This window comes from Saccopteryx leptura, chromosome 2 (assembly GCF_036850995.1).
Source record: "Saccopteryx leptura isolate mSacLep1 chromosome 2, mSacLep1_pri_phased_curated, whole genome shotgun sequence".
NCBI classification, from domain to species: Eukaryota; Metazoa; Chordata; class Mammalia; order Chiroptera; family Emballonuridae; genus Saccopteryx; species Saccopteryx leptura.
In genome coordinates this window covers 344118609-344144641 of record NC_089504.1, presented here as the reverse complement: position 1 = coordinate 344144641, position 26033 = coordinate 344118609, and the positions used below count along the sequence as shown (strand labels likewise).

Sequence of the window (26033 nt, the reverse complement as noted above, 5' to 3'; positions counted from 1 at the left end):
GAAGTTCACCCAACAAATCTAAGCAAAAGTTGTGTTTGTTTGTTCCAGAAAGGAAGCACAGGCGGTGATCTTTCCGAGTCCTTGTCTGTCTGCCAGGATGTCTATTTTGCTCATGTCTCGAATCTTGTTGAGTTTATATTCCAGGTGAGTGCTGATGCCATCAGAGGCTTGTCTTGCAGCCACAGCTTTCTTACTATGTTGCCCAAGGTCCTTCTGCAAATCCCTCTCTCACTGTGGCTATGAAACCACATAGAAACAATTAAAGCCAGCTCTCCAGAATAGATACTCTCAATGCTTATAAGAAGTAGCGAGCCCTGGCCGGTTGGCTCAGCGGTAGAGCGGCGGCCTAGCGTGCGGAGGACCCGGGTTCGATTCCCAGCCAGGGCACACAGGAGAAGCGCCCATTTGCTTCTCCACCCCTCCGCCACGCTTTCCTCTCTGTCTCTCTCTTCCCCTCCCGCAGCCAAGGCTCCATTGGAGCAAGGATGGCCCGGGCGCTGGGGATGGCTCCTTGGCCTCTGCCCCAGGCGCTAGAGTGGCTCTGGTCGCAATATGGCGACGCCCAGGATGGGCAGAGCATCGCCCCCTGGTGGGCAGAGCGTCGCCCCATGGTGGGCGTGCCGGGTGGATACCGGTCGGGAGCATGCGGGAGTCTGTCTGACTGTCTCTCCCTGTTTCCAGCTTCAGAAAAATGAAAAAAAAAAAAAAGAAGTAGCGAACAAATCAATGGGTGTACATCAGGTGATATTACAAACTCATCCGTGTCTTGCCATGAAAGCCTACTATGAAGGGTTTTATAAAAATAAATCACCCATCGATTTATTATTGGAGGTCATCTAGATTCTTATAAAGCAAGTTTTCTTAGAGCAAAGCATGACTAAAAGAGCCAGAAATATGGAACATCATTGTTGCTTTCTATCTATTAACAATCAAGAGGCTAAGGGTCTAGTGGGGGTCAGGGAGCGTGAACACACAATATGGTGTACAGAGATGTGTTATAGAATTGGGCACCTGAAACCAGTATAATTGTGTTATCCAGGGTCACCCCAAGAAATTTAATTAAAAAAATAGATAAAAGGGTGCCTGACCTGTGGTGGCACAGTAGATAAAGCATCAGCCTGGAATGCTGAGGTCGCCGGTTCAAATCCCTGGGCTTGCCCAGTCAAGGCACATATGGGAGTGATGCTTCCTGCTCCTCCCCCCTTCTCTCCCTCTCCTCTCTAAAATGAATAAATAAAGTCTTTTTAAAAAATAAATAAAAGGGCTGTAGTAAGTCAAAAGAATGAAAAAATAATGAGTTAAAGAAGTGGAATGTCAGGAAGATGGAGAAAGATTGAGGGACAGGCCTCAGCTTTCACAAAAGGAGAGGAGAAGAAAATGTCATCTTGTAACCATTGACAGAATTAGTACAAGGGAGTTCAGAGGGAGCCTAGGAAAATGAGACTAACAAATGTTGTTTTCTGAAGTAAGGTAGGACCCACAACTACTCAGAATCTCTGGTCTCAATGGAGTTAAATGCATAAAATATCAACCATGAATTTCATCAGAGAAGAGTTCAAATTGTCAAAAACGCAAATGACAGATTATTTCCAGAAGGCCACACATTGTCTCTTGATTCCCTGCTTGCGTTTTGGGAAACGTCTGATTACTCCACAACCCACAGACAAAGCAACAAGAGAACGAGACAATTAGAAGCCTTCTTTCAGGCTGGCTGAATTAGTAGGGTCTCTTTATCTTTTTCTGGCCGAGACTGGGGCAACCACAGGCTCGCAGCACCCTCTACTGTTACATTTCAAAAGACAGGCGCGTGGGTGTTGGGACTGAAACTGCTAAAGGACTCTGGTCTGGGGCAAGGGGCGAATTACAAGACCAGAAGAAATTCAAATTTTGTTTTCATGCTAACCTTCAGGATGACTTCATCTTGCTGGTAGCAGACAGCAAAGACAAAGCAAAATAAACCCGGGCAGCTGAGCTTATCCAGCAGGGCAGCCTTTCAGCCTTTTCCAAGCTCAGTGGAAATCCCCCACTCACCCCCATCAAACAGGAAAAAATACACTTTTACTAGCACCATTTGTGAAACACATTTAATTCTGTCTCCATAGAAGTCGAGCCCAGTATAACAGAAAGACAGAGACAGAATTAAAATTAAATGTAAGGAATTAGGGGCTTATCTTTTGGACCCTAAAAGAATAAAACCCGAGCTTTTCGGTTCCAGCATAACAACGTATGTACCTGCCCTAATAGAGGTAAAATTAGAGGCTACATGGCAACATTATAATGGAAGGCTTTCACTTCTATTTATAGATTGCTTATTTGATCCTTTTTTCTTGCCAAAGGCACCAGACAGCCTCATGGTCCTTAAATGCCCTTGTCCTAAAATCACTTATTTCACCATGAGAGAGGCTAGTTTATAAAGGAAAAGATATTGGTCATATATATAATTTGTGTGCTCTTTTAAAATATATTAATGGGCATTCTGAGAGGCCACACAGCACAATAATCAGGCAAATGGACTCAAGAGCCAGACAGCTGGTTCAAAGTTGTGCCCTGCCATTTACTAGCTGAGTGACCTCAGGCAAGCTCCTGTGCCTCAGTCTACTCACCTGTAAAATGGGGATGACAATGAGATCCTTCTCCTGGGGTTGTTATGAGAATTAAATGAATTGATATTTATAAAATGCTTAGAACAGCCTGACCAGGTAGTGATGCAGTGGATTGAGCGTCGGCCTGGGACACTGAGGACCCAGGTGTGAAACCCCGAGGTCACCAGCTTGAGTTCAGGTTCATAGACATGACCCCCTAGTCACTGCCTTGAGCCCCAAGTTTGCTGGCTTGAAGCTCAAGGTCATTGGCTTGAGCCCAACATCACTGATTTGAACAAGGGGTCACTGCCTTGGCTGGAGCCCTCCTGTCAAGGCACATATGAGAAAGCAATCAATGAACAACTAAGGTGCCCTGCAACTATGAGTTGGTGCTTCTCATCTCTCTCCCTTCCTGTCTGTCTGTCCCTGTCTATAGCTCTCTCTCTCTCTCTCTCTTTCCCTCTCTCATTAAAAATAAAGAAAAAAGTGCTTAGAACAATGCCTGGTAGAACTATATAAGCATTGTCTTAATACCAACTAATAAACAATACCAAACAATAATATAAAAATTGTGCAGTGGAACTGGAGTCTGCTTTTCATTATTTGAAATTGCTCGTGGCAGAGGTTTCTATCAAGCATACCTTTCCCGTACTCACGAGGCTTTTTTGTGTCCTTCACCCTCTCTCTGCTGAGGTGGAACACAGGGTTTACCTTCTGCTAGTGGGCAAGGAGGTAAGGTCTGGGGGTCGGAAGAGATGGCCCAGCAGTGCTGAGAGGGACTCCCTTGGGTGAAGGGCTGCACCAGCTTTAAGTAGATTTTACTCTTTGCCTCCTTGTAACAGGAGGCAAAAAAAAGTACCCCAAATATGGACAACACATTGCTGGTGAATCCAACAGCCCCGTCAAGATCCTGCTTACCTCCTGGGGCTGAAGACAACTTGCGGCTCCAGGATTTCTACAAAGAAGGGGCTTAGCAATGGCCATCTGGTAGTAGGGAAACCATCAGAACTGTCTTAAAACAAACTTTAGGTTTTGTTTGGCTGTTATGCACACTGATTATTTAAGATGGCCTAGATCAAGGGTCTCAAACTCAACTCAGCATGTGGGCCGCAGAGCAAGATCACAGCCGTTCAGCGGGCCGCACTAGGTCTACAAAAGGCAACTGTTACGCAACACTTTTCTCACTGCAGTTGAAAACAAAAAAAAATCAGTACAACAAGCACAATTGTACATGCAGTTTACTCAGTGTCACAAAACGACCAGAAACTGTAGTTCGCATCACAACTGCTGTTAACTAAGCTAATATCTAGCTAGGATGCTAGAGAAATGAAAAATACAAGTAGGCCCCTAGGCTTACTTAATTTTATCCAAAATATTTTGAACTTCGTGGATTAGTCTGCGGGCTGCACAAAATTGTTCGGCGGGCCGCATGCGGCCCGCAGGCCGCGAGTTTGAGACCCCTGGCCTAGATACTAGAGATCAAGAGAGGACTAAATTCTCCCCAAGCCTCCCTTGTCACTGCCACACCCACCTTTCTCCTTCCCCCCATGTTTCTCTTTTACTTCACCCTGTTCTTTTCCTCTTTGATTTAACATACATATAATTTTACATTTATTCGCTTGTCTCTTTCCTGTCTTTTTTGTCCATTGCCATAAATGCCATAAGAACAGTGACCACAGCTGGGTTATTCATCTGTGTGGCCCAGTTCTTAAAACAGTGTCCGACACACATGACTCTCAATAAATATCTATTGAATAAATGAACCTAATAGTTCTGTGATATTATATGGACCAGAATAACAACAACAACAAAAACAAGATAATATGAAAGGAAGAGGGACTGTTATTTACACAGGAGAAAATGGTGATCCACCCTAATTTCTGAATCACTTGGCTTTGAGGTTGGTGTTTAAAGGTGAACAGGTGTATTTACCGGCAAGCCTGGGCTAAAGGTAGCTTCTGCAGGGAGTTTATGAAAAGGCTCAGCAAAGGAGACAGAGGCTGTCCCTGGGAGAGTCTCTTCTGCTCTGGACACAGGCCCAGGTTAGTTCATCAAGACCTGCTCTTGTTCCGTAAGTTTGAGAGCCTGACACACTGCCAGCAGTAGTCTGCATGGAAGGTGCAACCCTTTCTGGGAAAAGAAGGAAATTTCTCCATCACTCTTTCCCAAGTAGCCCTGGTTGCCCTCCATCGAGGGCGCTTTAGTCATAGTTTGGATGAGATTCAGAAAAGGAATGGGAGACACAGAAGCTTTCTGTAGAGTTCCTCAATAGGGTATGCTGAGCTGTCTGTTTCCCCAGTGGGGCCCCAGAGTTTAAGTTCTTGTTAAGGGAAAGACCTGGCATTCCAGCACAGACTGGCTGACTCACTAGTTTCCACTCAGGACCAAACGGTGGGGCAGGGGGATAGGACACTTAGGCACAGTAACTTCCTGAATTCCCTCTGTCATTGCTCTCTGTCCATTTTTCATACTAACATCTGACCTAGTCCCTACTTACCTGTGCACACAGGAGAGCCTCACCTTGCTGCAAGCCACAGCACCTGTCTTCAGCAATTTATGGGATCTTAAGTCATAAACTTAGACAAGGAGTCCCTTCTCACTATTTCTACACTGTAAAAGTGGGTTATAATAATGTTCCAGGATATATAATCTATTATGTGTATGTGTACATAAACTCTACCACATTTTGTTCTAATTAATAAAATACCTATTATTCTGCGTGTGCTAATTTTTTCCCCCTAACTTAGAAGCAGGGAGGCAATCAGACAGATTCCCGCACATACCTGACCAGGATCCACCCAGCAAGCCCACTGGGGGGCGATGCTCTGCCCATCTGGGGCATTGCTCCGTTGCAGCCAGAGCCATTCTAGCGCCTGAGGCAGAGGCCATGGAGCCATCCTCAGCACCCAGGCCAACTTTGCTCCAACGCAGCCTTGGCTGCAGGAAGGGAAGAAAGAGATAAAGAGATGGAAGAGGGGAAAGGATGGAGAAGCAAAGGGGCACTTCTCCTGTGTGCCCTGACTGGGAATCGAACCTGAGACTTCTACACGCTGGATTGACACTCTACTGCTGAGCCAACCGGCCAGGGCCTGTGTGTGCTAATTTAATGTTATAAATAATTAAACTCATTCTGCTTTGTTTTCTAGTGAACCTCATGAAAGACAATCCGCCAGTCCCCTGAACACAAACGACTGCTGTCCCCCTGGTCCCCTCCTTGGGGCATTGGATTAGAGCCCCTTTCACAGGCACAAATGACATCACCAGTTCAAAACACAGCTGCTGTATTTTCCCTTTCTTTAAACAACTAATCACTGTTTTCACATAATTTGCTCAAGTGTTTATGTATTTTCCTAATTGAGCTATTTCAGAAAGTTCCTTCCTTCTTAGGATGCCGTGTTCACATTTTCGGGTGACGAGGCTCAGGGAGAGTCTCCGCGGGGACACCCGACACCCTGGTTTGCCTTAAGCCATCCTGGCCTATGACTGTGGTACTGGTGTGATGTGGGGAGCACCCCTTTCACACGCAGATGTGCCCAAGTTTGAGTAACAAGCAGAACCCACTTGAGTGATGGCCAGCAAGGGTGGCCTCCAGTCCACTGCTCTGTTTATTACACACTGATGAGACCAAGACATAGAGGGATAGAAGAGGGGGTCACACACACACGAGAACATGAATTCATGTGGGTTTCCGTTCAGGAGAATCCTGCCTGAGTTCTTCTGTAAGTAAGGAATCTTTGAAGCAAATTTTACTTTCCTGTCTCCCACCAATGAGTCATTTTGTACTGCATGAATTTCATACAATGGTTTTGTCTTAAAATATGGCACTCAGTTAACTGAAAAAAGCAAAACACAAGGGAGTATACAGTATGGTCGAAAAGAGGGAAGATTTATACACAACTGTGAGAAAACACTACCAGAGGATACATAAGAAACTAATGGCCTTGTCCTGTTGGTTCAGTGGATAGAGCCTCAGTCCAGTGTGCGGACTTCCCACGTTCAATCCTGGGTCAAGGCACATAGGAGAAGCAACCATCTGCTTCTCTTCCCCTCCCACTCCCCCTTCTCTCTCTCTTCCCCTCTTGCATCCAGTGGCTCGATTGGTCCAAGCAGTGGCCCAAGAGAGGAGCTGCTGGGTGAATCTGGTCAGGGTGCATGCGGGAGTCTGTCTCTCTGTCTCCCCTCCTCTCACTTTAATAAAAAAAGGAAGGGCCTGACCTGTGATGGCGCAGTGGATAAAGCCTCAACCTGGAACACTGAGGTTGCTGGTTCAAAACCCTGGACCTGCCTGGTCAAGGCACATATGGGAGTTGATGCTTCCTGCCCCACCCCCCTTGTGTCTCCCTTCTCTCTCTCTTTCTCTTTCCTCTCTCAAATGAATAAATAAATTTAAAAAACTATAAAAAATGTTAAAAAAAAAAAAAGGAAGAAAGGAAGAAAGGAAGGAAGGGAGGAAGGAAGGAAGGAAGGAAGGAAGGAAGGAAGGAAGGAAGGAAGGAAGGAAGGAAGGAATTGATGACAGTAATTGTCTCTGGCAAGGGAAATTGGGTGGCTCATGGGCAAAGTTAGAAGACTTTTAAAAATACATTTTAGCCTGACCAGGTGGTGGCGCAGTGGATGGAGCGTCGGACTGGGATGCGGAAGGACCCAGGTTCAAGACCCCAAGGTCACCAGCTTGAGCGCGGGCTCATCTGGCTTGAGCAAAAGGCTCATCAGCTTGGACCCAGGGTCGCTGGCTCCAGCAAGGGGTTGCTCGGTCTGCTGAAGGCCCGTGGTCAAGGCACATGTGAGGGAGCAATCAATGAACAACTAAGAAGTCGCAACGTGCAATGAAAAACTAATGATTGATGCTTCTCATCTCTCTCTCCATTCCTGTCTGTCTGTCCCTGTCTATCTCTGCCTATGTAAATAAATAAATAAATACATTTTAGGGAGGGGGCACAAAGAAAACCAGATAGAAGGTGACAGAAGACAATTTAACTTTGGGGGAGAGGTATACAGCACAATCAAATGTCAAAATAATCTAGAGATGTTTTCTCTCAACATATGTACCCTGATTTATCAATGTCACTGCATTAAATTTAATAAATAAATTAAAAAAAAATACATTTTAAAAATCTCTTGATGATGGCCTCACTGTGGTGGCGCAATGAATAGAGCGCCCACTTAGAATGCTGAGGTCGCTTGTTTAAAACCCTGGGCTTGCCCTGGCCAGTTGGCTCAGTGGTAGAGCGTCGGCCTGGCGTGCAGGAGTCCCGGGTTCGATTCCCGGCCAGGGCACACAGGAGAAGTGTTCATCTGCTTCTCCACCCCTCCTCCTCTCCTTCCTCTCTGTCTCTCTCTTCCCCTCCCGCAGCCTAGGCTCCACTGGAGCAAAAAGTTGCCCCGGGCATTGAGGATGGCTCCATGGCCTCTGCCTCAGGCGCTAGAATGGCTCTGGTTGCAACAGAGCAATGCCCCAGATGGGCAGAGCATCACCCCCTGGTGGGCATGCCGGGTGGATCCCCATTGGGCGCATGCAGGAGTCTGTCTGACTGTCTCCCCATTTCCAACTTCAGAAAAAAAAAAACAAAAAAAAAAAAACCCTGGGCTTGCCCAGTCAAGGCACATATGACAAGCAATCAATGAACAGTGAAGCAACAGCTTCTCATCCCCACACTCTCCCTCTCTGTAAAATCAATAAAAAAAAAATCTTTTTTTTTAAGTCAGAGGAAGGGAGATAGTGCGAGACTCCTACATGTGCCCCAGCCTGGATGCACCTGATAACCCCCATCTGGGCCCGATGCTCGAATCAATAGAGCTATCCTCAGCACCTAGAGCCACGCTCAAACCAATCGAGCCATTGGCTGCAGGAGAAGAAAAGAGAGAGAAGGGGGAGAGGGAGAGGAAGAGAAGCAGATGGTTACTTCTTTTGTGTGCCCTGACAAAGGATCAAACCCAAGACATCCACATGCTGGACCAAAACTCTATCCACTATCTAACCAACCAGGGCCAATAAATAAAAAAATCTTAAAAATAATTCTCTAGCCTGACCAGGCAGTGGCGCAGTGGATAGAGCATCAGACTGGGATGTGGAAGACACAGATTCTAAACCCTGAGGTCTCCGGCTTGAGCACAGGCTTACTAGCTTGAGTGTGGTGTTGCTGGGTTGAGCCCAAAGATTGCTGGTTTGAAGCCCTAGGTCACTGGCTTGAAGCGGTCACTCGCTCTGCTGTAGGCACCCACCCCCTGGTCAAGGCACATATGAGAAAGCAATCAATGAACAACTAAGATGCCACAATGAAGAATTGATGCTTCTCATCTCTCTCCCTTCCAATCTGTCCCTATCTGTCCCTCTCTCTGTCTCTCTCAAAAAAAACAACAAACAAAAAAACACACAAAAATCTCTTGATGCCGCCTTTTTTACCACCAGGTATGCCTGAATTTTGCCTCAATGACTCAGATTCCCCTTCCTTCTAGCCACCTCCCAGCAGCCCAGCTCTCCCACTAATTTGCCTCCTGGTTCCAGGTGAAATCCTCAGGCTCCAGGTTCTTGTCCCTGACAAGTAGGCCACCTTGTGGCTTTCAATCTTACTATACAAGTTGTTTCAGCTTCTTTCACTTTGGGAGAAGACTAATTGGACCCTGTCATTCTCTCCTTAGGGATTCTTGACACAGGAGGAAAAATGACTGCCCATCAGGGCTGTTATCTACCCAGAGGCCCAGTCTATGCAACTTTGGTTCTCTCATTAAACCATGTTTACAGCTGGAAGCTTGTTTAATGATGCTCCGCTCAGGGTTGGAAGACTATGGAAACAGCTGTCCACAACCACAGCTTACCTTCCTGGATATCAGTTTTCTTCTTATTCCTCTTCTGTTACTTCATCCTGGCTGTCTATGCCTTGACCGTCTTTCTTCTGGCTGAAGTTATAGCTGGATCTGAATGTTACGTTGATTTCAGTTTAAGATCCTAACTATATAGCTGCATAATTTTTTACCAACACCAGCAGAGAGCCTTTTGCCCAACTGAGGGACTAAATGTTTATCGTTGTATGTGGTAATGTCAGATTTGGGCCCACCATGGACTCAACTGTTATACTCATATGTAATCGGTGTTTGTGCATTAAATCAGGTACAAGGTCACCTGGGTTATGAAACCTTGAGTTTTGAAGCAGTGCTCTGCAGTGAAAAGAGAGACCTTTGGGCAAGTCACTTAAGAGTTTATCTCCTCTGCCTGACCAGGTGGTGGCGCAGTGGATGGAGCTTCGGACTGGGATGCGGAAGGACCCAGGTTCGAGACCCCAAGGTCACCAGCTTAAGCGTGGACTCATCTGGTTTGAGAAAAAAAAAAAAAGCTCACCAGCTTGGACCCAAGGTCGCTGGCTCGAGCAAGGGGTTGCTTGGTCTGCTGAAGGCCCACGGTCAAGGCACATATGAGAGAGCAATCAATGAACAACTAAGGTGTCGCAACGCACAATGAAAAACTGATGATTGATGCTTCTCATCTCTCTCCGTTCCTGTCTGTCTGTCCCTGTCTGTCCCTCTCTCTCTCTCTGTCTCTGTAAAAAAAAAAAAAAAAGTTTATCTCCTTTAATGGTGAAAATGGTAAATTTCATGTCATTTATTTTACTGCAGTGAAGAAAAAATATAGAACTTATTTCCTCATTTGCCAGATCATATTGTCAATCTCTAAGGTTCCTTCCAGACCTAGAACTCTGTTTTGATTCTGTGACCTTATTTAGGACAGTCCTAGAAAGATCTAAAACTAGTTGGAAAATTGGAAATCAGTACTAGACAGCTTCTGAATTTGGCATTGTATTTAAATAAGAGGTAACTTGTGAATGTGTGTCTTTTTATTTCAAAGACTAAAAGGATTATCAGTTGGATTTCCTACTTTTGCAGACTACATTCTTATTCATAGTACTGTGAACTTTCTGTGAACATGTAACCTCATAACTTCACCACGGACCCAGGATCCAACTCTAAGTTTGATTTGAAGGAACGGCACAACTCCAAACATCGTAACTGGCAAGCCCTGTGAGGAGGAAACTCAAGGGCTGTTCGAAGGAATCAGTCTACATTTTAAATGGAATGACACATTAAATATTCCTTGTTAAATCTGAAGCTAATCTTTTCAAGTAACTACCTCAGGAGCTTATCACACTATTGTCCTATTACTAATTATGTACCCACTGGCACCTAACTTCCCTGAAACTCATCTACAAAATAAGGTGATTGCAAAAAAATAATTAGGTGGAGGGACTAAATCAATGGGGTTTTTTCTTTTTTTAGTGAGAAAGACAGAGAGACAGACAGGAGGAGAGATGAGACGCATCAATTCTTCATTGCAGCACCTTAGTTGTTCATTGTTTCTCATACATGCCTTGACCTGAGGGGGCTACAGCTGAGCTAGTGACCCCTTGCCCAAGCCAGCAACTTTAGGGCTCAAGCCAGCGACCGTGGGCTTCAAGCCAGTGACCTTTGGGCTCAAGCTAGCAACCATGGGGTCATATCTATGATCCCACACTCAAGCCAGCAACCCTGCACTCAAACCAGATGAGCTCATGCTCAAGCCAGATGAGCCCATGCTCAACCCGGTGACCTCAGGGTTTCCAACCTGGGTCCTCTGCGTTCCAGGATAATGCTCTATCCACTGTGATACCACCTGGTCAGGCCTGAATCAATGGTTCTCAAATGGTGCCCTGTCGTTTCATGGGCATCTCAAGGCCTTCCTAAGGGCCTGCATAACTCCAAGCCTCCATTCCCTGTTCCAACCAGATCAGAGCACATTTCATCCATTTCTATCTACATTGGGCTTCTAGATGTAAAACCTCATGAAGGAAAGTTTCTGTTATTTAAACTGAAAAGTTTGGAGGCCACTGCACTAGGGGAACTCTCCGATCCTTCCAGCATAATTCTATGAAGCCATGTTCCTTGCCTGCCTCAGTTTCTCCAGCAGCAAGAGCAGCAGCATTCCTCATGTGGGAATTTGACCTGAATAAGGTCCTTGTGTGAACAAGATGAACATCTAAATTGAAGCTATTTGCTGGTAGCTGTTGGGCTCACAAGAAGGCTCTCCTGGGCTCAATCATAGCTCCAAAGTAAGTGAGGAAAGCACACAGGATGCCCGCACCATCTGCTCTACCCAGGGACACAGCTCCCCTGGAAGTGGCATAGGGCAGCTACCCTTGCATTTATAATCAATTCTCAATTGGAAGGTAAAGAGGAACAGAATAGTAGGTAATCAAAAACTGTATGTTCTTGTATCAACTAAGGGAATGCAGTGTTTTCAGTTGAATATGCTACCTCACAACACCCCAGAGGACTAGGCACTGCCCTTACTGCCATGTTGTCAGTGAGGAAACGGAAGGTTGGAAAGGCAAGGTAACTTTCCCAAGACAAGTAGCAGAACCAGAATTTTTATTTTTCTTAAGTGAGAAGCGGGGAGGCAGAGAGAGAGACTCCCGCATACGCCCTGATTGGGATCTGGCAAGCCCCCTATGGGGTGATGCTCTGCCTATCCAGGGTGGTGCTCTGTTGCTCAGCAACCAAACTAATATTTTAGCGCCTGAGATGAAGCCATGGAGCCATCTTCGGTGTCCAGGGCAAACTTGCTCCACTGAGACATGGCTGTGGGAGGAGAGAGAGAGAGAAAGAGAGAGAGAGAGAAGAGCGAGGGGGAGGGGTAGAGAAGCAGATGGTCGCTTCTCCCGGGTGCCCTGACAGGGAATCGAACCTGGGATATCCACACACTGGGCTGACACTCGACCGCTGAGCCAACCAGCCAGGGCCCAGAATTGTTTTTAGTGCATTCTTTCTTTCTTTCTTTTTTTGTATTTTTTCTGAAGTTGGAAAAGAGGAGGCAGTCAGACAGACTCCCACATGCGCCCGACCGGGATCCACCCGGCATGCCCACCAGGGGGCGATGCTCTGCCCATCTGAGGCGTCGCTCTGCCACCATCAGAGCCATTCTAGCGCCTGAGGCAGAGGCCACAGAGCCATCCTCAGCGCCCGGGCAAACTTTGCTCCAATGGAGCCTTGGCTGCGGGAGGGGAAGAGAGAGACAGAGAGGAAGGAGAGGGGGAGGGGTGGAGAAGCAGATGGGCGCTTCCCCTGTGTGCTCTGGCCGGGAATCGAACCCAGGACTCCTGCACACCAGGCCGATGCTCTACCACTGAGCCAACCGGCCAGGACCTCATTTACCTGATCTTAATAATGCTATACTAGTTTTCTTTGAATTAGTCTTCATGGTATCTTTTCCCATCCTTTTTCTGCCTCAATAAGACTTGGAGCATCTTTCTACTATGTACTTTTTGTGGCTTCTTGACCTATATGCAAAGTCATTGACACTTTTTAGTTCTGAAATACAATGCTAGGAAAAAAAATAAGGAAAAAAGAAAATAAAAGATGTGAATGAGTCTAAGCCCTGGGTCAAGCCTCCAGCCTGACTTGCATTCTCCTTTGGACCCTATGTTTCTACAAGAAGAATGGGTGCAGCTGGCTTTCGATAAATCAGTGCACTGCATCAACATAACACTCATTCACATAGGTTATGTCTAATGGAACCAAATTAGTAAACTGGTTAGTCACAGACCCAAAGTGCATAAGCACACTGAAGTACACTATATAAATTAGTTATACACAGTACCACAATCATTGCAAGCCAGACTATTTTATTGGCCAAGAGACTCTTTCTGTGGACCCGGGAGGCCAAGCGGCAGGAGCGCCAGGCAGGGCCCACGTCCTCACTCCTCGGCACTCTGTGTGCTGATGTAGTCCTGCAGAAGCGCCTGCACCTCGGCCCGCCGGCTCATCTTGGTAGCCTTACCCTGAAAGCGGCCTTTCTTCCCCGCTCCTTTGCCTTCCAGAACCTCAGCCACCCTGGGAAGCAGAAATACAGTCAGGAGAAACAAGGTCGTCAAAGGAAAAGTCACAGAAAAACCAAGAGTAGCCCTGAGTCTTTCCCCTTCAGTGGGGGGGGGGGGGGGGAGAGGGGGGAGCAGACAGTTTCTAGAAACCCTTAAGATTACTTGCACATGGGCACAAAGGTAATATGTACCATGTTTATTGTAAGAGTGACTAACTGGAAACAACAGCAGTGTCTAGACATGGGCAACATAAATTGGAGCAACCTCCAGGGAGCAGGTGAGTGTACACTTGGGGTAAGGGGTCCCAGCCACGACGCCTGTGGGGAGCAGCAGCGAGGCAAACGGGGTGAGAGAGAGGCGGGACTGTGGCACCCCGGAAAAGCCTGTCCTCTGTGAAGAGGGCAGCCACTGCTCAGGTTCCTTATAGCTACTACCATGTGGGAATGGGAGCCCAGTGTCGCCAGAGAGTGCCTCTTTTGAGAAAAACTAGAACTATGTATTTTTATGTAAAAATCTGATTTTAAAATGTAGCAACTTATTTTTAAAATTTAAAATAGCACAGGCCAAACCAGTCTACAGGCCAATTCTGGTTGCCCATCAAAAACCTCTGCTTTGCCTGACCCCGGTGGCTCAGTGGATAGAGCGTCCGACTAGGACGCGGAGGACCAGGGTTCAAGATCACAAGGTCGCCAGCTTGAGCGTGGGCTCATCGAGTTTGAGCAAGGCTCACCAGCTTGAGCCCAAGGTCGCTGGCTCAGGCAAGGGGTCACTCAGTCTGCTGTAGCCCCCCAGTCAAGGCACATATGAGAAATCAATCAATGAACAACTAAGGAACTACAACAAAGAATTGATGTTTCTCATCTCTCTCCCTTCCTGTCTGTCTGTCCCTCTATCTGACTCTGTCTCTGCCACAAAAAAACCCAAAAAACAAAAAAAACCTCTGCTTTAAAATCTATGTTTTCCTACAGTGTTTTACAGCAAATCACATTCACCAGAGCCGCTAAGGACTTTGCAAACTCTATTAGAAAGAACAGTTGGCACAGAGGGGGAAAAAGAGAAAGACTAAGGGGTACAACACCACCGTATCTCATTTTAAATAAAGTATAAACAATAATATAATAGGAAGCAGTCCAAAAAGTTCTAATTTTTTCCTAACAATTTCATCAATGCCTTTTTTTTTTTGTTTCAAAATCCTACAGAGTTTGTGCCTCTGCTTTAACGGTGCCTTAAGCACCATCTTCATCTGCTTCAACTGCCCCTGATAACCCAGGATCTGTATTTATGTATCACTTATGAATCTCAATTTCCAAAAGAAAAAGCTAAGCACATGAGATTTTGAGCCCAAAAACCAGAGTTCAAGTATCAGTTCTGCCCCTTTGTGAGGTCCCAATACAGTATGCCATTCCTCATCTGTATAACTGAGAATGATCGTTGGTGATAATTATTTCAGCCCATCTCAGAGGTTTGTGGTGTGAATCAAAATGAGACAGCAGACCCTGGCAGGTTGGCTCAGTGGTAGAGCATCAGCCCGGCGCATGGATGTCCCAGGTTCGATTCCTGGGCAAGGCACATGGGAGAAGTGCCCATTCCTTCCCCCTCTCCTTTCTCTCTCTCTCTCTCTCTCTCCCACCTGCAGCCAAGGCTCCATTGGAGCAAAGTTGTCCCGGGCGCTGAGGATGGGAGGATGGCTCCATGGCCTCTACCTCAGGTGCTAGAATGGCTCAGATTGCAGCAGAGCAACGCCCCAGAGGGCATGAGCATCGCCCCTGGTGGGCATGCTGGGTGGATCCCAATTTGGTACATGCCGGAGTCTGTCTGCCTCCCCCCTCTTCTCACTACAGAAAAATACAAAAAAAAAGAGAGAGAGTCTACAGGTGTGGTGGCCTTTGTCATCAGCAATGGGATGTATTAGGTTAGGTTTACAGGCTCCCCCACCCATGCAAGGTGGTCCACGGAAGATTACCTGGGTCCTAGGGTCTCTACAGCCTCTGCTGACCCTGCCAGTAAGAACAGTCCAGCGCCTTTCTCATCGCCCACAGTTAAGAACAGGAGGATCTCCTAGGAAGTAAGACAGATGAAAGCTGATACTCAAGAATGTGGAGTTAAAAAAAAAAAAAATGTGGAGTCAACCCCTCCAGAATGTACACTCTCCTCAGTCTCAAGAACAGATTGTAAAATCATATTGCAATTATAAATGTATCAAATCAATACGTTGTACACCTTAAATTTATACCATGTCATACTCAACTGAAAAAAAAAAACACAGATGTTTCCCGTGAGCCACAAGCGATGTTCTGGATGAGTGATCATGCAGCCCCTACACTCTAGCCCACCAGAGCCAAGAAACTTTTAGAAAGTGTCTGAGGCCCTGGCCGGTTGGCTCAGCGGTAGAGTGTCGGCCTAGTGTGCGGAGGACCCGGGTTCGATTCCTGGCCAGGGCACACAGGAGAAGCGCCCATTTGCTTCTCCACCCCTCCGCCACGCTTTCCTCTCTGTCTCTCTCTTCCCCTCCCGCAGCCAAGGCTCCATTGGAGCAAAGATGGCCCGGGCGCTGGGGATGGCTCTGTGGCCTCTGCCTCAGGCGCTAGAGTGGCTCTGGTCACAACATGGTGACGCCCAGGATGAGCAGAGCATTGCCCCCTGGTGGGCAGAGCGTCGCCCCATGGTGGGCGTGCCGGGTGGATCCCGGTCGGGCGCATGCGGGAGTCTGTCTGACTGTCTCTCCCTGTTTCCAGCTTCAGAAAAATGAAAAAAAAAAAAAAGAAAGAAAGTGTCTGGCCCTGGCCGGTTCACTCAGTGGTAGAGCGTCGGCCTCACCTGCAGGAGTCCCGGGTTCGATTCCCAGCCAGGGCACAAAGGAGAGGCGCCCATCTGCTTCTCTACCCCTCCCCCTCTCCTTCCTCTCTGTGTCTCTCTTCCCCTCCCACAGCCAAGGCTCCACTGGAGCAAAGTTTGCCCGGGCGCTGAGGATGGCCCTGTGGCCTTGACCTCAGGCGCTAGAATGGCTCTGATTGCAGCAGAGCGATGCCCCAAGATGGGCAGAGCATCGTCCCCTGGTGGGCATGCCGGGTGGATCCCGGTCGGGCGCATGCAGGAGTCTGTCTGACTGCCTCCCCGTTTCCAGCTTCGGAAAAATACAAAAAAAAAAAAAAAAGAAAGTGTCACAGGACCTTAGGTTGAACATTAAGACAGAAGGCTGCTAACCATGGCCAAACAAAATGCCTTCTGTGATCTGACTCCCACCAAACTTTGCAGCCTGGCTACCACGTGTCCCCCATGTACCATGTACGGAGGTTCCCTGAACCTCCGTATTTCCCTCTGCCTGACCACCTTTGCTCCCTGGTCTATGTCCTGTCAACCTCTCCATCTTTCCAGGTAATGTGCTCCTCTGCCTCCAGCATTTACCACCCTAAATCATAAAGGCTGACAGAATTATGAATTCCAAATTCATTTTCAGAATAAGTATTCCAAAAAGCATTTTTTGGGATAACTATGAGTCCTGGAAGTTACTAAGCTTTGGACTACTGGGAAGGGGAAGGCAGTTGAAGCCAGAGGAAAAGGAAAATGGAAGGCATGGCCTTCCAAGGACCTAGCCAGTCCTTGTATTTCTAACATAGGCCCTCAGTCTGTTAGTCTATGGCGTTCAGCCATACCGCCCTGAACGCGTCTGATCTCATCTCACATAGGCCCTCAGCACACATAAACCTGGTGGCTTAGAGGAGTTCCAACTCTGCTGAAAGGAGCTCAGGAGCTGGTAAATGTCACAGCCCCAGAAAAGTCAACACCACAGACCTAGCTCAACACCTAAAACAGCTTGGCTCACAGCTCTGATCATAAGAAAACAGCAGTGAATGAGTTTCTACTCCCTGCTCTTCCTGTGCTCACGTGGAGGGACTTCGGCCACACTAACGCTTCTCATTTAGGCCTCTGCCCACGGTGCACAGAGAACCTCATGTTCCTCTTACCTCTGACCCGATCTCATTGGCAATGATATTCATGAATTCAGAATCACCCTCCTTCCTACAACAAAAGGCACAGGTGTGAGATCCAGGTTGGAGGGGGTGCTGGGAAACCGCAGGACGCCCACACCCTCCTCGGGAGGCTGGCCTCCCTGCTGCCTGTTTGAGCAGAGTCCCAGGCTCCCTTAGCAAAGAGAAAGTGCCGGCTGACAGCCAGCAGGACATCCTTCTCAGAATCAGCAGTTCATAACAAGCTTTGCGTTTATTTCTGTCTCCCTTTAGTAGGATTTGCCGAGGTAAGTGGAGATCTGTTAGATGATGAAGGAGGTAGGTAAGGTGCTAATGAAAGTTAGGGTGAAGCCTGGCCTGTGGTGGCGCAGCGGACAGAGCGTCAACCTGGAACGCTGAGATCGCCGGCTCAAAACCCTGAGCTTGCCTGGTCAAGGCACATACGACAAGCAACAGGCAAGCAATGACCAACTAAAGTAAAGCAACTGTGAGTCAATTCTTCTCACCCCTGCCCTGTAAAATCAATAAATAAAATTTTTTGAAAAAGTTAAGAGTGAAGATGTTTATATCAAAACCAAGAAATCTTGTAGGTAACAGATTTCTCAGGGTCTACGCAGCCTTAAGAACACCAGTGACCCTGGCTGGTTGGCTTGGTGGATGAAGCATCAGCCCAGCATATGGATGTCCCGGGTTCGGTTTCCGGTCAAGGCACACAGGAGGAGCGACCATCTGTTTCTTTCCCCTTCCCCAATCTCTGGGTGCTCTCCCCTTCTCTCCCTCTTCCTCTCCTGCATGGTTCAACTGGTCCAAGCTTGGGCCCCAGGTACTGAGGATAGTTCGGCTGGTCCCAGTGTGTCAGCCTCAGGTGCTAAAAATAGCTCAGTTCATTCAATTATCAGCCTCACACAGGGGTTGCCAGGTGGATTCTGGTCAGGGCTCATGCAGGAGTCTGTCTCACTATCTCACCTCCTCTCATTTAAAAAGAATAGAATACCAGTGAGGGATGCGCCACCCATTACATGCTGCAAACTAAAGCCCAACACCCCCTGCCTTGTTTCTCACCTGTGTAATGTGACCACACCTCCCCAGTCTGGGCTGTTCCTGAGGCTGTGGGCAATGTGCACAGCCAGGTCTCTCAGCAGATTTAGGTTGTTCTGAAATGGATGCCAGAACTGAGTAGACAGGCAAAAACAGTAACAAGAGAGCTCCACTTCCCTCCACTTCACTCTCCCACCCCCCTGAAAAACTACACATCTGGTCAGGCGAAGGGGCGAGTCCAGGGAGCCTGTTCCAGGCAGAGCCCATGCCCTCTCTACCCTCCATGGAATAATCACCTTCTGCAGGAGCTTGCTGGAGTTCTGCAGCTTCTTCACTGCTTCCACGTGATCCTCTGCTCCACACCTGCAAGTGAAAGGTCCATGGAAGTCTGCCCAGCTTCCCAACTGCTTTTGGTGTTGGGCTTACATCCATAGCACTCTATCATCTAGGATAACATCTTACCCCCCGAGATAGAAATTCCGTCTGCCTTACGGCCAGGAAAGCTAAGCCTGGGGTGTCCAGGACCTGAGAAACAGGAGGCACCAGAAGGAGACATACTTAAGCAGAGTGGTCAGGGCTCTCTCAGTTCCGTAACTTCTCTCCATCCATTTCAGCACCCGGTTCCCAGCCAGAAATATCAGGTTGGTTTTGTTCTTTTTCCCCTTTTCAGTGCCCAGAATTTTAATGACCTACATGAGGCAAGGGAGTAACACACACACACACACATGTAGAAACCACAGTGGACGCTGCGCCTGAGGGTAGGAGACACCTAGACCTCCCCCTCAACTGGGGAGCAATCAAGGAGTGATTTTGCTCAGGACTGCCCAATTGTTCCCCTCTATCACTCCCAACCCTGTCGTGACCCCACACTCCACTGTCACCTTCTTCTCTTCCAACTATCAAAAGCCCTTCCTCACCTACCTGAAGGTCACTGAGATTGCTCACATGGGTCCCACAGCACATATTAGAATCAACACTCTTGATGGTAACAACTCGAATGGGCCCAGCATGGTCGTCCGGCAAACCCCGGCCCCTCACCTGGAACACGGGAGGGAGAGAGCTGTCTGAATCTTGACAAGGAGCCCTCAGAGAGCCACCCTACAGAAGCCACCCACCGGCCCGCCCCTCACCTGCTCCACCTCAGGATCATCTAGGCTCAGTTCGCGCACATTCACGGGCAGCCGATCTCTGATCCTTTCGTTGACACTCTGCTCAATGGCAGCTACTTGCTCTGAGGTCACAGAGGAGCTGTCCAGCTCAATCACACTCCGGAGTCGCCCCAACTCCCTGTCATAAGAAGTAGAGTAGTCACAGGATGCTGATGATGACAACAATATAAGAAAATTTACAGTTTACAAAGAATGTCTTATAAATTATCTTATTTAATCCTCACAAAAATCCTGCAAGGTAGGGACTGTCATTTCCATCTTACAGGTGAGGGGTAGTAATAAATGTGATCAAGGTCACACAGTCAGGATTCACCCCATAGGCCTTTAGGCTCAAAATTCTATGTTCTTTCCTAAGCAAAGGCAGATAGTTATCCTCTCATCCTAGTGTTTCCCTGAAGAAACACAAGGTCAAGGTCATCCACCACCCTATCTTCCAGGGAAACAGAACACAGCAGATTTTGAACACAGCTCTTTCTTTTACCCTCCTCCTGCCTACCCATTCCTGAGAAAGGAGCTAGTAGTCAGGGCCATACTCTCCAGTTAGTTTTATGCCTCGTACTCACCATGATGTCGTCTTCAGTCCAAACAGATTATCAGCAACCGCTGTAATGAGATGCTGCCCTGAGCAGAGAGAAGAGACAGAAGACTGAGAAGCCCAGACAGCCATGTACTCCACAATATCATCACAGAAATCTTCCTTGTTGAAGACCTGCTAAGTCTTGGGTAGTATCCTTGAGATATTTTATTGAAAATCCTCACAAGAATTCCATAAGAGGCTTTACAATGCCATTTTACAAATGAAGAAACAGGCCTAGAGCTGTCAAATAATGTGCCAAAGCAATGTAGCTTTTCAGAGGCAGAATTTGATGTTCTAATATGCCACATTCACTCAACAAATATTTACCGAGTACCTACCACATGCAAGGCACAGGGCTTGACATTAGAGATACAGCATTGTCTCTTATTGGTGGCAGTGAAGAGGAAGAGAAGAGAAGGAATTAACTGTGAAGGCAACGGGAGTAAGACAGCTAAGGTCTTGAAGGAGGAAAGAGGCAGAATGTGTTCAAGAAATCGAGAGGAAGGCCAGCATGGCCAGAATTCAGAGAGCAAGAGGGAGGGCCACCAGCTGAGACTGGAGCACAGACAGTGGCCAGCCCAGGTGGGTCTGGGGGCCATGGTAAGTTTAGCTTTACCATAAACAACAGGAAGCCTTTGAAAAGCTTTAAGCAGGAGAGTGACGTGAGCATATTTTAATTTTTAAAAGATTATTCTGGCTGCTTTGTGAAAAATAGGCTGCAAAAGCCAGTGGCTCGATTGGTCCGAGCATCGGCCCTAGGTGCTGAGGATAGTTTCATTGATTAAAGATAGCTCAGTTGATTCCAGCATCAGTCTCAGATGGGAGCTGCCGGGTGGATCCCAGTCAAGGTGCATGCAGGAATCTATCTTCCATCCTCTCATTTTTAAAAAAAGGATAGGCCGCAAAGAAGTAACACAATGTGGGGAGACTAGCTAGGAGGCTAATACAGAGGTCAAGAGAAAGACATTAAGAGCTGTGACTCAGATGCTCACACTGACAGTGAGAGTAAATAGAGATTTAGAATATAAAAATGATAGGCCTGACCAGGCAGTGGTGCACTGGATAGAGCGTTGAACTGGGACACAGAGGACCCAGGTTCAAAACCCTAAAGTTGCCGACTTGAGCATGGGCTCATCTGGCTTGAGCATGGGCTCACCAGCTTGAGGGTGGGATCATAGACAAGACCCCATGGTTGCTGTCTTGAGCCCAGATGTCACTGGCTTGAAGCCAAAGGTCACTGGCTTAAGTCCAAGGTCACTGGCTTGAGCAAGAGGTCACTCGCTCTGCTGTAGGCCCCCTGGTCAAGGCACATATGAGAAAGCAATCAATGAACAACTAAGGAGCCACAACAAAGAATTGATGCTTCTCATCTCTCTACCTTCTGTCTGTCTGTCCCTATCAGTCCTTCTCTCTGTTTGTGACAAAAAGAAAAAAAAAAGAAAATGATAGGACTCAATGACTGGCTATTCCCAAAAAGGTGTCTGGACTAGCTTCCAGGATTTCGGCAGCTGGGTGGCTGTTGATGTTGTGCACTGCACACAGAGAATGCTGTCTGACCTGTAGTGGCGCAGTGTAAAGCATCAACCTGAAACGCTGAGGTCACCAGTTCAAACCCCCAGGCTTGCCTTAGGCAAAGCACATGCTAGAAGCAACTAGGAGTTGCTTCCTGCTCCTCTCCCCAGCCTTTCTATCTCTCCTCTCTCTAAAAATCAATAAATAAAATCTTAAAAAAGAAAAAAAAGAATGCTAACAAAAGACCAGGTCTCAGGAAGTGGGTGGCTTTTTAATTCCTTTTTGGACATTTTGAGTTTAAGTCTATGAGACATCCAGATAAAAGTACCAAGTAGGAAGTTGTTAATACTCAAATGGAGCAGTTATTCTAATACTTTTACTTTAATTGCTCATATTGCTTTTATAACATCTATCATACACTGCCTCAACTGGAGATAATTCTAAATATGGCCGTCTTTTCTGAAAGGCTAACTCCTAGAGAACCCAAACCACCTCAATCATCATGACATCCCCCTACACAGCAACTGTCCCTCTGATAGCTCCCCTATCCTGCCCCACCTACCCGAATGCTGCTGCATGTGGTCAAACCTCCGCTCCCAGTCCACCTGGACGTGAACCTCAGTCCCAGGGGTGAAGGGAGTCTGTGTGAAATGATCAGCTTGAGCCCCACGGCGGGTCACTCTCAGCACAGGGATATCATTGATTGTACCACGATCATCAGGCTGGGGAAAGGAAGTAAAGATAATCAGTGGTAGGAGGCAGGGCTCACCCTAACTTCCGGATACAAAGACCCTCTAGGGAAAGTGTGTGAGAATCACACACAGAATTTGTTAGTCCCTATGGAATACCAAGTGATATGGTCCACTTTGTTCCATGAGGGAACTGTCTCTGTCCTCTTTCCTTTGAACACGGGAGGGAGGAAACAAAGTAACAGTATTAAACAAAGATTGTAACTATAGCAATGAAAATTTTAGTAAAACCCAGAGAATTTTAATCCTCACCCTCATTCCCTTAATTTAGATCCTGATCTTTCTTTCTTTTTTTAAAATTGATTTCAGAGAGAGAGGAAGGGGGAGAGAGAAAGTGAGACAGGAACAGCAATCTGTCCCTGTATGTGCCCTGATCAGGGATCGAACCAGCAACTCTGCACTTTGGAACAAAGCTCTAACTAACTGAGCCATCTGGCCTGGGCTAGATCCTTATCTTTCAATAGTTTCTAAAATGATCTGAATGTTCTTCCCTCCTTCCACTCCATCCTTTGTACTGCTACTAGAGTTAAGACACAAAAATATGCATTCAGTTAAAAAAAAAATCAAGTGCCAATAGCTCACAAGACACTGTGCCATTCTAAAAATACAATGTAAATAAGACATGCTCCCTCATGGAACTTGATTCTGGAGAATACAGACATGCAAAGAAGTAACTGCAGTATGATCTACAAAGCCATACATGAAAAAGTACATTGTTATAGAGGAGCTCAAAAGCAAGAGACCTAACAGTCTTACCAGGGAAGACTCCCTAAAAGAATCGATGTATAAAATGAAATGTTCTATGGTTGCCTGATGTCACAAATTTTCTTCAGCAGATCAGAAAACCTCCATGACCAGGCGGTGGCACAGTGGATAGAGCATTGGACTGGGATACAGAAGACCCAGGTTCAAAACCCCAAGGTCACCGACAGCTTGAGCGCCGGCTCATCTAGTTTGAGCAAGGCTCACCAGCTTGAGCCCAAGGTTGCTGGCTTGAGCAAGGAGTTACTTGGTCTGCTATAGCCCCCTGGTCAAGGCACATATGAGAAAGCAATCAATGAACAACTAAGGTGTCACAACAAAGAATTGATGCTTCTCATCTCTCTCCCTTCCTGTCTGTCTGTCCCTATCAGTCCCTCTCTGTCTCTGTCACAAAAAAAGAAAACCAGTGTCATCATTATTACACTGTTGGGAAAAAACAGTGTAATAATGATGACACTGATATGAAATTGGAACATTCTCATCAGCAAGTTTATTAAACATGTTCTCTCATGTCATATCTTTGCCTAAGTACCTTCATGGCTTACCATACCTTCCTGACTAAAGTCCACACACCCTAACACATCCCTCAAGGACCTCTGAATTGGCTCCCACTTACCTTTCCAAGCTCATCTCCAGCCTGTCATCAATCAACACACACCTTAGACTCCAACTATATCTATTTGCAGTTAACTAGATTTATCAGATTCTTTCAAGTTTCCATGCCTTTGTTTGTGCTATTATCTGTTAAAATAAGCCTCTCTCATAATGCTCACATTTGGACTTACTATTCTCCTTTACCATATTCACATTGGAGTTTGCTGCTACCCTTTCACAGCACTCATAAGTCTGCCTTCTGTTGTGCATGCTCAGGGGAATCATTTTCAGTTTCTGTCAAACATATTAAGCTAATTCTTACCTCAGGGCCTTTGCACCTGCTATTCCTACTACCTGGAATACTTACCTCTCCTCCACCAGCACCACTACACAATTGCAATGGCTTAACCCCTCACTTCCCTGAGATCTCTACTGAAATGACTTGCCCCCTACTTAGGAGAACATCCCATTACTCTCTTTACTTCAAGCTCTCATTTTATTTAATGCACTTATCATACCTGACATACTATTTACCTATCAACAGTTTTGCCTGTGTCCTCCAATAAATATTCTCTGTATGTAGAGAAACTATTTTGTTAACTTCTTATCCTGAGCGCATGGAATAGTACCTAAAATGTGTTATGGCTAGATAAATATTTGTTGATAAGGAGACCTGACTTGGGAGGTGAACAGACAATGTATTATAGAACTGTGCACCTGAATCTTATATAATCTTTTTAACCAATGTCACCCCAATAAGTTCAATTAAAGAAAAACAAGTATATTGATAAACATGTGTTGAATGAACTTAATTGAACCTCCATCTGTTTTCATTACGGCTAGAACAGCGGGGCAGGAGAGCATTTTCAACCTTGAAAGAAAGAAATCAGGAGCTTCCTGGGAAGGCGAAAGTGGAAGGACGAGCCCAGTACCTGTCCCCCACCCTCGGGGAAAAGCAGCGTGTCTTCCAGCACCACTTGGAAACCGCTCAGCACTTCCTTCTTGCCATTGCTTCCTTCGGTCTGCAGCTCGGATGGACGGCAAGAGACCACGGTGGTGGTGAACTGAGCAGAGAGGAATGAGAGAGTAAGCCCCGACCCCAGCCCTCAGTACACCAGCAATGAATCTAGCTCGGCTCTCCCTCCCACGGCACCCTCTTCCGCACCGCCCCATTTGCTGGGCAGCATCAGGCCCCTCGCAAGCTGGCCGCACCTCCCGGGCGTAGCTGTCCCGCTGACACCGGAACGCCATTGCTGATATCTCCCAAGACCCGGGGATCTACGCGCACTGAAACTCCTGGGGGCGGACGGAGGCCGACGGGGTACAATCCTCAGTACCGGCGCGTCTCTGCGCAGAAGCAAAGAGCAAGGGGTGTGGTTGGGACAAATTTGTAGAAAACGCGACTTGCAGATGTTCCAGTTTGTTTAGCAGCTGTTTTAAGGCTTTGAAAGGACCAGCGGACAAGACAAAACAAAACAATACTGTGTCCTGAACTTGTCCAGGCAGTTTGTTTAGCCTGTCGGGCTACAGGGAGGTGAGTTAGGTGGGGACAGTACTGGTTTGGATACCGCAACGTGCTCCATAGAAGTGTAATGCAAGCCCCATTTGTTAATACATTTTCTTTAAATCAACGTATCTAGAATATTTTTCATCATGTAATAGGTAAAAAAAAATAATAATAAGTGAGTTTTTTCTCGTACAAAATTTCTGAAACCTGGTATGTATTTTTTTTTAAGATTTCATTTATTCATTTTAGAGAAGGGGGGGGAGAGAAGGGGGAGAAGCAGGAAGCATCAACTCCCATATGTGCCTTGACTGGGCAAGCCCAGGGTTTCGAACTGGCGACCTCAGCATTCCAGGTCGACGCTTTATCCACTGCGCCACCACAGATCAGGCCTGGTATGTATCTTTAAGGTGACCAATCGTCCTCCTTTAGAGAGGACAGTCCTTCTTTTGTTAAGTTCTGTCTTCCCTTGAAAAGTGTTCTCCTACATGTCCTCCTTTTTGATATTGTAAGACTAATCTGTAAATGTCCGTATTTGATTGATGCAGAGTTGATCTATTGCGTGTGATGGGATGTATTTGTATCTAAATGAGTATTTTTTTCTTACAATTATTATAATTTTTGTTGCATCCATAAAAACACTTGTTCTTATCTAATTTGAGTGTGCTGATCTCAAATCTGATATTAGTTTTTCTCTGTAAGCTAGTTATTTTGCAATGCAAGATTTTAGGTTT

The 26033-nt window shown here is 46.7% G+C and overlaps 1 protein-coding gene across 1 annotated transcript; it reads right to left on the bottom strand.

The window, feature by feature from the left end:
• Window positions 1-13219: 13219 nt before the first annotated feature.
• On the bottom strand, window positions 13220-25139 carry AARSD1 (alanyl-tRNA synthetase domain containing 1). The gene is made up of 12 exons (XM_066364060.1): window positions 25008-25139; window positions 24728-24859; window positions 22253-22412; window positions 20165-20222; window positions 19563-19719; window positions 19354-19470; window positions 18991-19121; window positions 18729-18795; window positions 18457-18548; window positions 17392-17446; window positions 15390-15484; window positions 13220-13439 (listed from the first exon to the last, which is right to left on the bottom strand). Exons 1-12 carry the CDS (start codon window positions 25044-25046, stop codon window positions 13304-13306), a joined length of 1239 nt encoding a protein of 412 aa, XP_066220157.1. The 5' UTR covers window positions 25047-25139; the 3' UTR covers window positions 13220-13303.
• Window positions 25140-26033: the final 894 nt, after the last annotated feature.

What these genes read in the sequence shown, in the direction of transcription:
- AARSD1 (XM_066364060.1), bottom strand. Translation starts at nt 25,046, where the DNA reads ATGGCGTTCCGGTGTCAGCGGGACAGCTACGCCCGGGAG. An exon ending in CCACATGCAGCAGCATTCGG is followed by an intron (nt 20,223 to 22,252) that starts GTAGGTGGGGCA and finishes CTCTCTGCTCAG; the next exon opens with GGCAGCATCTCATTACAGCG. An exon ending in CCAGCAAGCTCCTGCAGAAG is followed by an intron (nt 18,549 to 18,728) that starts GTGATTATTCCA and finishes CATCCATTTCAG; the next exon opens with AACAACCTAAATCTGCTGAG.